The sequence below is a fragment of the Sus scrofa genome, chromosome 2 (assembly GCF_054392235.1).
Source record: "Sus scrofa isolate SSC_HxYL_T2T_F1_AM1 chromosome 2, Sscrofa_HxYL_maternal_Yorkshire_Landrace_v2.0, whole genome shotgun sequence".
NCBI classification, from domain to species: Eukaryota; Metazoa; Chordata; class Mammalia; order Artiodactyla; family Suidae; genus Sus; species Sus scrofa.
This window is the reverse complement of record NC_139384.1, coordinates 100509531-100524929: the sequence shown is the minus strand read 5'-3', so window position 1 is coordinate 100524929 and position 15399 is coordinate 100509531. Positions and strand designations below refer to the sequence as shown.

At 35.8% G+C, this 15399-nt stretch overlaps 1 protein-coding gene across 20 annotated transcripts in view; it reads left to right on the top strand.

The window, feature by feature from the left end:
* Positions 1–15399, top strand: part of SSBP2 (single stranded DNA binding protein 2) — a 312577-nt gene that overhangs the window by 219914 nt on the left and 77264 nt on the right. For 15 of the 20 annotated variants that reach the window (XR_014838163.1, XM_085013958.1, XM_085013945.1 and 12 more), the window contains one exon: positions 3087–3176. The exons of the other annotated variants lie outside the window; for them this stretch is intronic. Coding sequence is in view for 14 of the 15 variants with exons in the window: in XM_085013958.1 (XP_084870084.1) it covers positions 3087–3176 (90 nt within the window). In the remaining variant the exon portion in view is untranslated. The remainder of the gene's footprint in view (positions 1–3086; positions 3177–15399) is intronic. 20 annotated transcript variants of the gene reach the window in all.

Genomic DNA, 15399 nt, shown 5'->3' with positions numbered 1-15399 from the left:
GTCTCTTGAGTTGGAAGTAAACTGGAGACAAGTCTCAGAAATTCCAACAATGAAATTCAAAAAATATGCTACACTTCTCCCTTCTACATAAAGCTCTAATCTCCAAAACTTGATTCTTGTTAAGTTTACAGTTTCAAAGCTTGTTTTATCTATATTGCTACTGTATATAAGTGAGCCAACTGGACAGTTTGAGAAATACACTCTTTTACAGTGCTTAGAGTAACATTTAGAGTACCTCTTTAGTGTTTATTATAGACTAGTATTTGTTACTGATCAACATGGTGTACCAAGTGGTACTCTAAGCTTGAGTCCACACAGGGCAATAAAGGGAGCAGTTATCCCTTCTCCGTAAATCCCAGAAGAATGGATAAATAGTTTAGCTCAAAAACGTGACCCACAAAGTGAACTTTGGGCTGAAATGCTCTATACGAGTGCTTTGTACTGGATAAACAAACTGGATAATTATTACTATTCTGTTCACCTCACATTGTGTCCTTAGGCCAAGCCTAGAAATTGCTGTCACGCTGGAAAACTAAATCATTGTGCTCTATACTAGAAGTCATGCAGCTATGAAAGTCTTTATTTTCAAGATACCGCTGTAGTTAAGGCCAGCGTATGACTATCATGGCAAAATTTCTACAAAATTCTTGTGCCTCTGTGAGGAAGTAGATGCATACTATAAAAATATGAGACATCTTTAAAATGTGGGAAGACAGTCTCAACAGAGTAAGAGGCGTATTTAAATCAGTTAGTCACCATAACTTGATCCATTAGTTTGGTTGATTCATTCATTTCTGATTACTTTATTTAAAATTATGAGTCCTACCCCCTGTCCTGGGAACTCTCTGTTCCCTGCTCTTTTTCTCACCTCTGATTGCTTTCTTGACCCCCACATTAGAATATTAACTTAAAAAGGTTAAGGACATTTTTTTTTCTATTGTGTTAACTGTTCTGTTGTAAGGCTTGTAAAATGTCCTTCAGAATATATATTTTAATTGAATTTATTAAATAATTTTGAAGTCATAAAATGAAAATTCAGAAGATATTTCAAGGATTTAATTTGCTTAAACCTTCATCTGTTATCATTAATTTTGTTTCACTTTAAAATAGATTAAAAAAACAAACCCTTAGAAAATATATGCAATGAAGAACTTTGAAGAAAAAAACTAGCATTTTATATACCTTTAAACAATGTAGTCCCCCCAAAAAAGAAAAAAGTAAATAAGTGATTAGCCAACATCTTCACTTGTTGAATTTTACTTTAAATGCAAGTAAACATTTTTCCCTTTAGGTAGGCAAAAGCTCCTTTCATATACCTGATAGGTAACTGGAATTGAGGGAGAAATAGCATCTTTGAACTAGACTATCAAGTTACAACAATTCACTGAATTCTATTTTATTTTTGTAAACCTACTTAACATTACAGTATACATTTCTATGAAAGCATAGGTAAGCTTTGAGTCTCTTTTTTTACGTAAGTCTTTTTTATTGCAACAACAGGTTTCTATTCTGTAATGAATCAGAAGAGTGACATCCTATGTCTAGCTTTCCGTACCAAGAGCACCTTCCCTATTACAGTAATTGACTGTCAGAGGATGTAGATCAAATCTCTCTTCCTAGATCTGGCTCTAACCATATATATTTAAACTAAAAGAAGAAAAATGGTGGTTCGTTTTACTCTAACATTGTATTCAAATTTTACAAAAGTTTAGTTAAAATGAAAAAAGCAATTTGCCTTTCGTTTTTTAAAAAAAGGTGAGTGATGACACATAATGTAAAATAGAACAATATCTGACAAATGGTAGGTGTTCAATTAATGTACAGAGAATGAAATTGCATGTTTTTGCTTAAAATAGAATAATAGATTGATGTTTCATCTTAATAGCTAAGAAATAATATTTCTCCTTTTATACTTATATGCATTATCAGAAGTTTAGAATTTTGGCATTCATAGATAACCAATTTAACTTTAGATTTCCTCAGGAAATTCTAAAATCACTGACCTTCATTAATAATTAATTCCAGTACTATAGAACAAACGTGTTTTAGTATTTTTACTAATTTATATACCGGGAAATGTATGCTACACATTTACTGATATTACATATTCTAATGGAATATTAATGCATGAGTGAATAAACTAATTTATAGGTGAGAGAAGTACAACAAATACACTAGATGCAGAATGTGTTTTGAGTTCTTTTCCTAACAGAACTCTTGGATTCATGATGATCTGTCCTCACATATTTCTGGTCCCTTCTTAACTATCCTTCGTATTTGTAATATCTCTAACCACACTGAGGGATGAAATCCATGGTTGTATATATTACTGCTCTATGTAAGAATTAAATCTAAAACCTTGACTTGATTACAAAGAGCCTTTCCCAAAGTTTTTTGTATTCCTATTTCATGAAGCCGTAGGATTCCATGAAATAATTTGCAAGTGAGTAGACTTTGAATTTTTCAAACTGATTTTTCATAATCTGTTTATATGAGGCTAATCTCTCCAAATCTAATTCCGTTCTCTTATTCAATCTCCTAATTAATTTTTTATCCTCACCACCCTATTTTTGCTATCAATGATAGTCTATCAGAAGGCGGATAGTGAGTGTTGTCACCTACAGAGAGAGAATTAACTACACTTATTTATAGCACAGAAAAGTATAATCTAAACAAGAGTTGTTTTTTCCAATCCTGCAACCTCCGTTTTCAAATTTATTACTGAAGTATTTACCGATTTGTTGTTAATGTTGCCATTTCAGATGCTTGTGCCTTAAAATAAAGCATTTACTTAAACTGCTATCATTTTGTCATATTATTACTTGCCTTTTATATATCACTCAGATACACCATCCTATTAAAGTTTTGTGACTTTAAGAAGCTTAAAGAGATGTGTTTAAACCAAATAACTTAGTCATATACCAGATTAACTGTTATATCTTAGTTGACCTCTGGAGTGGGAGAATTTACCAATCATTTGTTCCCAGGAATGAAAAGCTTCCCTTCCTACAGTCTGTTATCATCTGTCTTTGGTTTTGTGCCTTCTCTGTAATGACGTAGGTTTGTTTCTCCTTTATTCTTTGCAGAGTGCTGCAGCAGCTCCCAGTCCAGTGCTAGGAAACATTCCCCCAGGAGATGGCATGCCAGTAGGTCCTGTACCACCAGGGTTCTTTCAGGTACTCAGAGAAACTCTGACTAGGACTGTTAAGGCATAGGAACTCCTATTCGATTTTATTTAAAGATATGAGGGAGAATGAGGCTATTTTAATCCTTAACGTAAACTTAATGCTGTGCAGCCAACTCTTGATTATTCAGAGACTGGTTATCTAATATATAGATTATCCCTTCCTTCTACCATTTTGTTGCCAGGTTTTTATTCCTGTATTTGTTTTGCCATTTCATTGTTCAAGTAAGAAATAAAGGTCGTTGAAATGCAAATTAGCCCACTAGGCTAACTGTGGTGAAGATTTGCTGGGTGGAGAGACTAATGGGTAAGGTTTTGGAATAATATAAGGATTTTAACTATCCAAGCCATCCATATCTCCACAGACTAAAGATAATCAAGATTCGGCTGTACTTTCAAAATATGGCTAAATCATAATCTATTCATTTATCAAAATTACAGGCTATAACAAAATAGTTTTAGAATCATCTTTGTGGCTTTTAAACTGCAATCTTTATCATATATAACATTTTAAGATCAGATTTTAAAATACAAATGTTAGTATTTTAAATTTGCAGCAAGCTCATTTATTATATCATAAGATGATAAAGATGATAATGACTTTAGCATTATAATTGTGCATCAATTCTTAATTTTATGGCATCCACATTTAAATCTGACAGTTTTCTAAACGAACCACCATAGATTCTGAAACACCTTTTGAGAAAATTAGGAAGAATTTAGGAGTAAAGTACCACAGTTGGAAGGCATTACAGGAGTTAATGTAATATGATATATTGTTAATGAATTACATCAGGTACTTATAAGCTAATTTGTCACTTTAGTATTTTGTATTTTCAAAGTCCTTGATAATCATTTGTTAATTTTTACATACCATCATTGTAGCATAGATCAATGTACTTATAAATGTGAAAATGGAGAAATAAAATTGTAAGAAATTTTCCACGGTCCAACAATTGAATAAAAAGGTCATAATTAGAACCTTGTACCAACCATGAAATGTCAAGTCCTTTAGGACATGCTTATTTGTCTGATTATGCTATATTAGTATTGAAAAGTCTTAGAGCTCACATTTTGTCTTAAGGGCCCTTTCTTATAATCTAGAAATATGCTATAACTCTTGATTATTAATTAATCACTATATAAGATAACAATAGTTAATACTTAATAACTTAATAGTTACCATTTAAAACTGCTTACTGTAGCCTATGCTTTAAATATTTCATATGTGTAAACTGTTAATCCTCACAACAATCTGGGAATAAAATTAAGTATTATCATCATTCCCCTTGCACAGATGGCAAAACCAAGGCATAATAACCAGTTTGCACACAGTCAGAAAGTCACAGGACTGGGATTCAAAGCAAGGCTTCCTGAACTTCTGCCACTGAATTCACCTTTTAAAGTTCATAGTTCATCATTATTCATAAAATATTTCTAGCTCATTTTAATATTTTTTCCTCATGCTCTTATTTCTCTTTCTAAGGATACACTGGAATTAGTGAGTAAAGCAGAAGAGTTTATCTACTTACAAGAACTCGTAGACGCGCTCTAAGTGGCACTTTTAAAAAGAGGGGTTGGGTTGGAAAGAAAGCCACATTCTTCCGAGGATTAAGCAAAGATAGATGGACCTGTACATTTTCATGTTTACATTTTGTAGAATGAACCATTCTCCCCTTTTCTGTTTCTGCCTAAGTCTTAGTAAGAGTGGTTGAAACAGAATTAACTGTTGTTTTAATTACTCTAATTAAAGCAATTACTCAACTACTACTAGATGCCAGGCACTGTGGTAGGCCTCTGAAGATGAGTGTGTACAATGTGTACTGTCCTGAAGCTCATTGTCTAGCCAGTGAGTCATTATTAAACATAAATAATTGTAATACAGCAAGATATATGCTGTAACAGAGGCAAGGGTAAAGATCTGCATTGACCTAGAAGAGAGAGCTATTAAATCTGTCTGAACTGGAGATAAGAGTGGTTTGGAAACAGTTTTCCAAGAAAACAAGCATAGAAAATACATTCCAGAAAGTGAGGAAAGTATAAGCAAAAGTGTGAAAGCAGCAGAATGACCTTTTCAGAGGTGTTCAGAGTAATATGAACAGAAAGTAGAGGGGAGGGCAGGCACGAATTCCCAGAAATGCAATTGGAAGACATGCTTTAGCATACTGAAAGGAGCTGTATATATACCATGTTAAGAACTTGAGTCTTTATTCAGTAGGTGGGTAGGAACTGTCAGGGATCTCTAAGAAGAGTAGTGACCTGGAGTTCTTGTCATGGCTCATGGAAATTTGACTAGTATCCATGAGGAGGCAGGTTCAATCCCTGACCTCGCTCAGTGGGTTAAGGATCTGGCATTGCTGGGAGCTGTGGTGTAGGTCACAGACATGGATCGGATCTGGCATTGCTGTGGCTGTGGCATAGGGTAGCAGTTATGGCTCCGATTTGACTCCTAGCCTGGGAACCTCCATATGCCAAGGGTGTAGCCCTAGAAAGACAAAAAAAAAAAAAAAAGGAAGAAGAGCAGTGACCTGAATTCAAACTATGGAGTAGATTGAGGCTTTATTAGGCACCTATGATATAGTTGTATACAAAATCTCTGCCCTCAAAATACTTACACCATATTAAATGAAAGAGAGAAAAGGCAGTAAGACTATAGAAGGAAAATGGCTATACTAAATGAGTAGTGTGTGTTTTTTAGAGCAAGTCAAAAGGCCACCAAATCCAGTCCCAGGAGAGTCTTTGTCAGAAAAATATTGTCAAAACTGCAAATAAAATTCAAATTGGTGTCTAAAGATGAATTAAGCGCTCACACACACACACACACACACACACACACAAAGAGCAAGAAATGGAAGAATATTCCAGGAAGAGGGGGAAAAAAATTTACAAAGACCCAGAGGAGAAAGGATAGAGACCAGGTAATTCCCCAAAACTGGAGCTTACATGGCTAAAGGGAGAATGGCTGGTGATAAGGCTCCAGAAGAGCCTTGAGGAACCTTGGAGGGTAGTTAAGAGTTTGAACTTGATCTTGAGGGCAATAATAAGCTATTGAAGGGTTTTAAGCTGGAGAGGCATGTTCACATGTGCATTTTTAGAACTGTTACTCCAGATATAGTGTGTAGCCAGGATTGCAGAGAGACAGGTGTGAAAGTAGGGAGACCAGGAGGCTATTACAGTCATAGAGGTAAGATTGTTGATGGTCTGAACTAAAGGAGTGGCGGTATGTAGGGAGCAAAATGAACAGATTTGAGAGACAATTAAAGGCGAGAGGTATGAGTAAAAGAATTCAAGACTGATATCCTGGTTTCTGGCTCTAACCTGGGCAGATGGGGGTTTCATTTTCAGAGATAGGGACCACAAAACGAGGAGTAGATTTGAGGTAGGGCAGATGAGGGGTAGTTCCTGTGGGACCTCCAATTGGAGATATCCTTTAGGCTAATGAACATATAGGTTTGAAGCCCAAGACAGCAGTCTTGGCTAGAGAAGAAATTTGCATGATTGTCATCATGTCAAGGATTCACAGGCATATGTTCTTCAGGGAGAAAGTACAGAATGAGAGAGAAAAGGGGCATACACCCGAACTCCAAAAACACTAACACTTAAAAGAAGAACAAAGGCAACAGAACCCATTAAAGAGACTAGTACAGGATACCAGTTGGTCAGCTATTACAATAGCTCAAGAAAGAGACTCTGGGGCCCTATTCAAGAGCAGTGGCAGCAGAACTGCAAAGAAAGAAGCAATGCATAGTTACGTTTGATAGGCCTTAGCTGATTAACCAAGTTGGGGTAGAAGAGAAAGAGTTGGAGGAATCAAGGATGATTCTGAGGTTTCTAGCTTTGGCCCCTGGAGAATCCTAATGTTTTTATCTGAATCAGGAAAGATAGGAGGTAAGAACATGTTTTGGATATGTTTGAGCATGGTACACATTATTCCTCTCTATCCAGGGAGACCCAATCCTTTAAATACTCTTTTCCCCTATTCAGTAGGCTTAAGTATGGCTAGTGTTCCTAGAAATGCCTCTCTGAAACATTGAAAATCTCAAGCCATGAAAGTTTTAAAGAACAAATAGGATGTTATCTTTGGTACATAGAATGACGGGATCAGGGTACTCAAATGTTTGCTAAATATCAGCATCAGTTTCCTATCCTATGGCATGATTCTGGCCACCATGCCTATTGTTAACAAAGAGCACTGTCCTCCGTGAGTTCAAATAGCAACAAGACAGTCATAATTCAAATGCAAACATCAGTTTCTAATCTAGATCTGTAGAGATACTGACATCCAAAAATCGTCCAGAGTATGAAAATAGTTTTGAATCCTCATTCTTAGGAAATGTAAAGCTTATCTGGGGACAGCTGGAATGGGACTAGACCAGGAAAGGACTGAGCCGATTAGAATTTAGTGAATAAATAAAAGTTAAAAAAAGGAGAATTTATAATTAATGCCTAAAGCTTCAGCAGCTTCAGCTGGTCTGAGCTCTACTTACTGTGTGATCAGACCATAAAAGGTACATTGAAAACATTCTCCTAAGTAGGCAAATGTACTCCTTTTATTTCTGTTTACATTGCAGAGCAAGAACCTTCTTTTCCAGTATGATTATAAATACGTTCCCAAGTAGAATTATTACAAAATCTTTGTGAATTCATAACAACTGCATTTGAATGATAGCAATTAACTCAAACTCTAAAATAAATAATATTGATCAATGCCCCATTTATTTAATAGGTCCATCTTGGAAGGCAATCTTTGAATAAATGTCTCTTTGGGACAGATATCAACATTGTTCAGACTTAAACCTTGCCATTTTTATTGAAACGGGAGTACTTCTTCTGTTGTTGCTAAACATGCAAAAAGAGGTATCAGTTTCATAAGATAAAGGCATTTGATATAAGACAAATTTGGAGTCTTACTTGGAGTCTTTTATTCATCGAGTAATTTGTATAATAAACCCTATAAATTCTCAAAGTGACCTACCATGGAATTGGTGAATGACTTTAAATCAACTTTCTTAAATTGAGGAATCTTGCTACAGAGGTCAGAGAGAAGATAGGAGAAATGACCATTGATTCTAACTAGAGCTTGGCAGTTTGGAAGGAAGAAAATACAGTGCTATGGTGTGGTGTGAATACACAGAGTAGGTCCTCAGAACTAAGTCTGTACTCTGACTCTTCCTGTCCTTGTGCTAGAGTATTATTCAAACGTGTCACTGTATGCTAAGAAATCTGATGTGTATTAAAAGCATCCATCTGCTATGTATTCCATTCTCATATCTTTCTTATCAAAAGTAAGGCAAAATTTGATTGCAGCAATTTTATCAAATATGCAGTATTAATCCTGGAACCAATTAGATTTTCTTCACAAGCATAATAATCAAAATAGTTTATAAGATGCATAAAATAAAGTTCTCATTTGTGTTTTTTAAAAAATTAGACCATTAGCTGTAATAGCTTAAGTTTTATTTTTTTGTAGATTTGAGTAACAAGATTTCTCTTGTGAATTTGCTATAACTTATACTCTGTTAAAGAAATGAGCATTTCTTAGTTCAATCAGAAAAAAAATTTTGGAGTTCCTGTCATGGCTCAGCGGAAACAAATCTGCCTAGGAACCCTGAGGTTGCGGATTTGCTCCCTGCCTCGCTCAGTGGGTTAAGGATCCAGCACTGCTGTGACCTGTGGTGTAGGTCGCAGATGCAGCTCGGATCTGGCGTTGCTGTGGCTCTTATGTAGGCTGGCAGCTGTAACCCCTAGCCTGGGAACTTCCATGTGCCGTGGGTGTGGCCCTGAAAGGACAAAAGACAAAAAAAAAAAAAAAAAGAGTAGAATCAAAACTATTTTTTCCTCCGCTCCTTACCACAAGAAAACTTTTAAAAAGAAAACTGTATCTTATTTTTATCACTCTAACTAAACACATCTATAACTTTTATGTAAAAATACAATGTATTCTTTTGATAGGCGCTAATGTGGACATCTTTGAGCACATAACCAATGTGTGATATACCTGTAAATATGTAATTTTGGATTATGTATAGGCTTTTGTTCATTTTTTACCATGTATTATATTCTGGGTTTTTTTTTTTTTATCTTGATACATTTGCTATATTCTTAGTCACTAGGTCTTTAGTTTTCTTAGTGAAAACTGTTGAAAACTAATATATCGATGATGGATTGTAAATGTAAGGCTTTGACATGAATAAGATTATAAATACTTGTTGAAGATAAAGTATACCAAGTAATTTAGTTTCAGCTACAGTGGCCATCCATATTTTAAAATCCAAATTGATCAAAACTCTGATATGGTGTAAAATATGTTACAGGAGATTTGTAAGTCACATTTTGTTTACAGGCTGAATATTAGCAATGGTAAAGCAGCTTTGCCATCTAGTGGTGGTTTGCAGATGTCTCTACTTTTCGGGGTCTATGTTCCAAAAGTTCTATTTTTAGCAAGACAGCACTGTAGCAAGCTTCGATAGTAATAACATAGTAAGATATCAGATATCCCCCCTTTTCTCCATGATGTTGTTATTGACTAGAAAAAGCTCAGTATAAATGACACCAAAGACAAAAACAAAGCTCAGGTTAATACAATACTCTTGATACTTTAAAAGAAAAAAAATCAAAAAGGAGAACAGTGATCATTTCATCTAACACTTGAAACTGAAAAGGAAAAACAAGAAGAAATGTTTTTACACGCACTGATTAAATGTTTCTAGACGTAGATATTTATCTAACTTATTCCTGGACACAGATCCTTCATATGGGGGTTGGAGGGGGCACACCTACAGTGATTGGAAGTTCCCGCACCAGGGATCTAACCTGCGCCACAGCAGCAACCCAAGCCACTGCAGTGACAATGCCAGATCCTTAAAAGCTGCTGTACCACCAAAGAACTCCCCATAAGTCCTACATTTTGAAGATACCTTCATAACGAAGCATACTTATCTCCTCTGTTCTTCCTATTGAGATTTCACAGTACCGCCATTTTATTATCAGTAGCACATGTTTTCCCCTATTATTTACACATGTAGTTAAGAAGTCTACACGCCTTCTCAGTTCCCTTCTATTTTTAATCTTCATATTGTCTTCTCTCCCAGTGCGTTGCCTTTTCTCTTATCCTTCCTGATCATGGCTATTTCAGAAGTTAGTCTGAGGAGATACTCTAAACTTATATAAACTTCCTTTCCTTCTCCCCAAAAGTTGTAGACATCATCTGTGATCTCAGATAACAAACCAGAAGATTAGTTAATATGTCATTTCTTAATTTGATTGAGTACTGAGTATCTCAAGTAGAACTCTCTTACTGAACTATAACACCTAACATTATCAATATATGTAGTTTAAAATTCACACATTAAGAATAGTATTTCTCAGAATTAACTATACCAGGATTTGTAGAGCTGGAGAAAGTCACTTATTTATCAGCGTTCAAGACATAAAAATTAAGTTTAATTTTCTTAAAAATGTGATCCTGAATCTTTAAAGAACAGAGATTCTAAATATCAAGAACAGAACAATTCTTTGTCTGATATAAAGATAAAAGCAGCCTAAAAAATAAAGGTGCCTGAAGCTGCTGACTGTAATAATGCTTTCCTGCAGTTGTGGTAATGGTTTTTCTGGCCTCAACTATTAGAACAAATTAAAACCCCTCAGCTTGAGTAACCAAGCAAGTTTTTTTTAAAAAAAAATTGCAGTTTCCAACAACCAAAGACCCTACAGTAGTGACTAAAATGGACAAAGAGCAAAGAATGGAGTGTCAGGGATTCAGAGTCTTTACCTGGGTTTTCCAGTTAGACTGGAATGAAAGTTTCCTTTTAGGAACTTTATTTTTGCCTTTTTAGAGGCACACCCATGGCATATGGAAGTTCCCGGGTAGGGGCTGAATAGGAGCTGCAGCTGCCAGCCAGTGCCACAGCCACAGCCATGCCAGATCCAAGCTGCATCTGCAACCTACATCACCGCTTGGGGCAGTGCTGGATCCTTAATCCCCTGAGCAAGGCCGGGGATCAAACCTGCATCCTCATGGATACTGGTTGGGTTCATTACTGCTGAGCTACAGCAGGAACTCCTACTTTCCCTATTTATCAAAATGAGTATTTACAAAAAAGCTAACTTGGCCATCCTAGACCAGTGTCTTCTTATTCAAAGTTCTTCCCAGAATGCTTCTATTTTTATTAGCGGTTCTTGGAAAACAAAAAACATATAGCAAATATCCAAAGGCAAGTTACAGAAACAAAAGCAGTCAGCATTCTTTTCTTTGGGGAACTAAGAATGAAGAATGGATTATTAAATATAAATCAGGTATTAAATAAATTACAAATTCCCTATATAGGTGGGATAGATTTGTCTTAGGTATGCATTAGGATACCTTCAGCTAGAAAGTAACTTATCACTGTGTGGTGTTCTGGAATAATGTATCTTATATCTGTATCATAAGTCAAAGAATTTTTTCTGTAAATAGCCATATAGTATCTGTTTTAGAATATGTGAGCTCTGAAGTCACACTACCCAGCTCTGTCATTATAGTATCAAAGCAACCAGAGCTGCTATATAGACTGATGAGTGAGGCTATTCCAGAAAAACTTCATTTTACTAGAATAGCAGTGGGCTACATTTAGCCTGTGAGCCATGATTTGCCCACTCCTGTTCTCTACGAATACAGTCACCACTAGACAGCCTATAAGACATCCACAGGTCAGGGCTAATAACCGTGTTCCTCCAAGTGTGTTCTGTGTACTCCTGACAAGAGAGCCCTGGGTGTCACCCCACTCCTCGTATATCAGAATTATTGGTGGTGGGGCCATGGGACTGGAAATCCTATGTGGTTTTACTCTTTGTTTTTTTATTTTTATTTTTTTGTTTTTTAAATTGTTATTCCCCAGTACAGTTTTTTTTTCCTACTGTACAGCATGGTGACCCAGTTATACATATGTGTACACATTCCATTTTCCCATATTATCATGCTCCATCATAAGTGACTAGACAAAGTTCCCAGTGCTTTTTTTATTTTTAACAGATGAGTCCATCAAGCTAAAATTTGAGAACCACTAGCTAAGATTACTGATGACATTCAGCAACAAAGATGTAGTGTCCCCACAACTACCTGTACTAGAGTTACTGCAGTAAAAAAGCTAAATAGAAAATCCTTGCCCACACAGAACTTAGAGGCTACTGTGGGAGACAGTAAGCAAAATAAGTAATTATTTTTAGATATGATATGTTAGATTGTGAGAAGGATTAGGATATGCAGTGTTGAGGAAGTTCTAGATGGGGTGGTTGCAGAAGGACTCATTGAGAAGATGCCCTTTAAGTTAAGACCTGAAGAAATTAGGGAACAAGCATATCAAGTGTGGAGGAACTGTTCTAGGCTGAGGGACAAGCAAGGGTAAAAGCCCCTGAGTCCAAAGCATGACCGACTCTTTCTGGAACAATAAAAATATTTTTTATAGTGGAGTGTCAGCTGGGAAAAGTAGTTCAGTATGAAGTGTAGATAGTAGAAAGCCACATCAAGGAGAACTTTGTAGGTCATTGTAGGGAATTTGGGTTTTACTCTTCGTGGAGGGTTTTAATAGGATCTTTCTGGCTGCTGTGTTGAGATCAGTCTGTAAGAGGGAAGGGTGGAAACAGGGAGGCCAGTTTGGATGTCACTGCAAAATTACGACAAATTATTATGGCTAAGCCAGAGGTTGTAACAGTGGTGAGAAATGATTGGATTCTAAATATATTTTAAAGTTACAGCCAACAGATTTTGGCAATGGTTTGGATATGTTGGGAGAAAAAAAAGAAATCAAGAATCACTGCAAGAATGGAGTTGATGTTTACTTGTGTTTGTAGGTAAAACTTCAAGAGGAGTCATGAAGACAATATCAGAAGTTTAATGTTGAACTTAATTTTGTCAAAATTAAGATGGCTATTAGGTATTTCAGAAATGTTGAGCGGGGGCAAGGTATCAGAGTGGCTCTGTTTGTCTCTGGAGTTGTTATGGTTGTCTCTAGTTGGTCTAGAGACATTTGGGAGTTAATAGCTTGTAGATAATGTTGAAAATCTGGATGACATTACCAAGGTAATGAATATAGAGAAACAAGAAGCTCTACAGTGGTTCCAGGGCTCTGATGTTAAGAAGGCAGGAAGATGAGGAGGAACCAGCAAGAAAAATGGGAAGCAGTGTGGGAGATAGGAAGAAAACCAGGCGATGTGGGAGCCTGGAAGGAAATGGAAGAAAATGTTTCAAGGCAGCGAGGAATATGCTGTGTCAGATGCTGCTGAGAGTTCACCTCAGTTGAGGACTGACAGTTGACCATTGGATTTGAGGTGGTCACTGGGGACCTTGATAAGGCCAGTTTTTCAGTGGAGTGATGAGAGTAACAGCCTCATAGAAGCCGATTCAGGATAAACTGGGAAGAGAGCAGTTGGAGGCAACGAGTATGTCCAACTCTTTCAAAGAGTTTTGCTCTAAAGGGGAAAGTGAGAAATGAAGCAGTTGCTGGAGGGAGAAATGGGAGAGGTCAAAGAAATGCTGCTGGGAATGAACTGTTGGCTGTTACAAACTGTTCATCCCTGCCGAGGGACAAAGAAAACAGCTCTGCTGACACCTGTGGGAAGAGAATATAGGCTGTTGCCAGGTATCATCTATTATAACCAGAAATCAGGTATAACCTTGTGTATAAGACATAATGCCAGGGAATAGAGTAATTGGATATTCTTTGTACACAGATGGATGCTTATGAAGAAACAGTAAAATAGAATTACTTACTTAGAATGCCTGCAATTGTGACTACACCTGTTTTCTGTCATTTTCTTATTCTATAAATAATCTGACTTTAAAAATACCTTTGACATTAGTAATATTTTCTCCATTCAAATTTGTCTTACCAGTTTTATTCTGTACATTTATTCTGTATCTATTTAAGACACATGGTTAAAAATTGATGTTTTAAATTGGAGATGGAGAAATAACTTCACCTTGTGTGATTTGAGTTCTCTCATCTTGCTTATTTTTATGCTTTTTAGTATTAGTCAAATTAGTAAGCTCTAGTTTCAAAACAGACTTGGGAGGATTAATCACTCCTGTAAAAATCTGTTCAGTAGAAAAGATTATTCTATGTAGTTCAGACATGAATTAACTTTAAATAGACTTCATGTTTGTTAAGTAAGTAACCAAGTCAAAATGGAGCATAACATTTCATTTCTAAGGACAATAAAATATATGTAATCTGCCGCTTGTATCAGAAACCAAGCTTATAGTCAGGTTTATTTAACAAATGTTATCACTGCTCATGAATTTGAAGACTACTGCTTAGTCAGGAGAAACTTTCCTAATATATCAAGTTATCAGAAAGGTACGAACAAAGAAGCTTTCTTTTCCCCAAGGGTACATTTGGATAAATTAAAGTGCCTGTCTCCCACACTATCATCTGGAATAAGTTTACATGGAAACATGAATATAAAATAGGTTAAAGGGGGAAAAGGGGAGTACTTTTGCATTCTTTAATGAAAAATTAAGAGTAGTTTTTAAAAATTATTATTTTTGCTTGTTTTTTGAGTCTGGCTGATACTTTATCCTAATTATAAATCTCACATAATTATTTTCATACCCATAGTGTTTTTTTTAATACACTAATAACATGGGTTGATCTGTCCTTGTGACTTCAGCCAGTAGTGGAAGGCAGCCAGATTCAGCATATGTAGGACTCCAGCTACTTGTCTGACAGGCGTCAAAAAAAAAGTGTCTATGTTGATATGTGAATATAAATCGATCTAAAACAAATTATTGAGGCTTTTATAGAATGTTATTCAAACTTCTGTAGTTTATTAGACCAGAAGGCAGCATAGTCCCTGTTCATAATCTACAAGTCCATTGATACAAACCTTTATCTGATATATGGTAATGAAGGTTTGAAAAATAGTCTCATCTTTTTGAAAGGGCCCATAATGTAAGTGAGCAATTTTGATGCTTACACTACATCCATATCAAAAGAATCAACCTGCTTATAACTGTGTGCTGAATTAGATTAGCCTTGCCAAAATAACATCTAGGAAACTGGATCTGTTCATACTTCACAGTTATTTTGTGAGTTATTTTAATTAAGTGTTGTTGATGATAGAATATCTAAGATGTATGGAAGATAAGCTACATATTTATGCTTTATCAGCAGACTATGCCAGCACAAGGATGTCATTTTGTGAACTAAATTATTTTAATACTAGTTGGAATTAAAGTA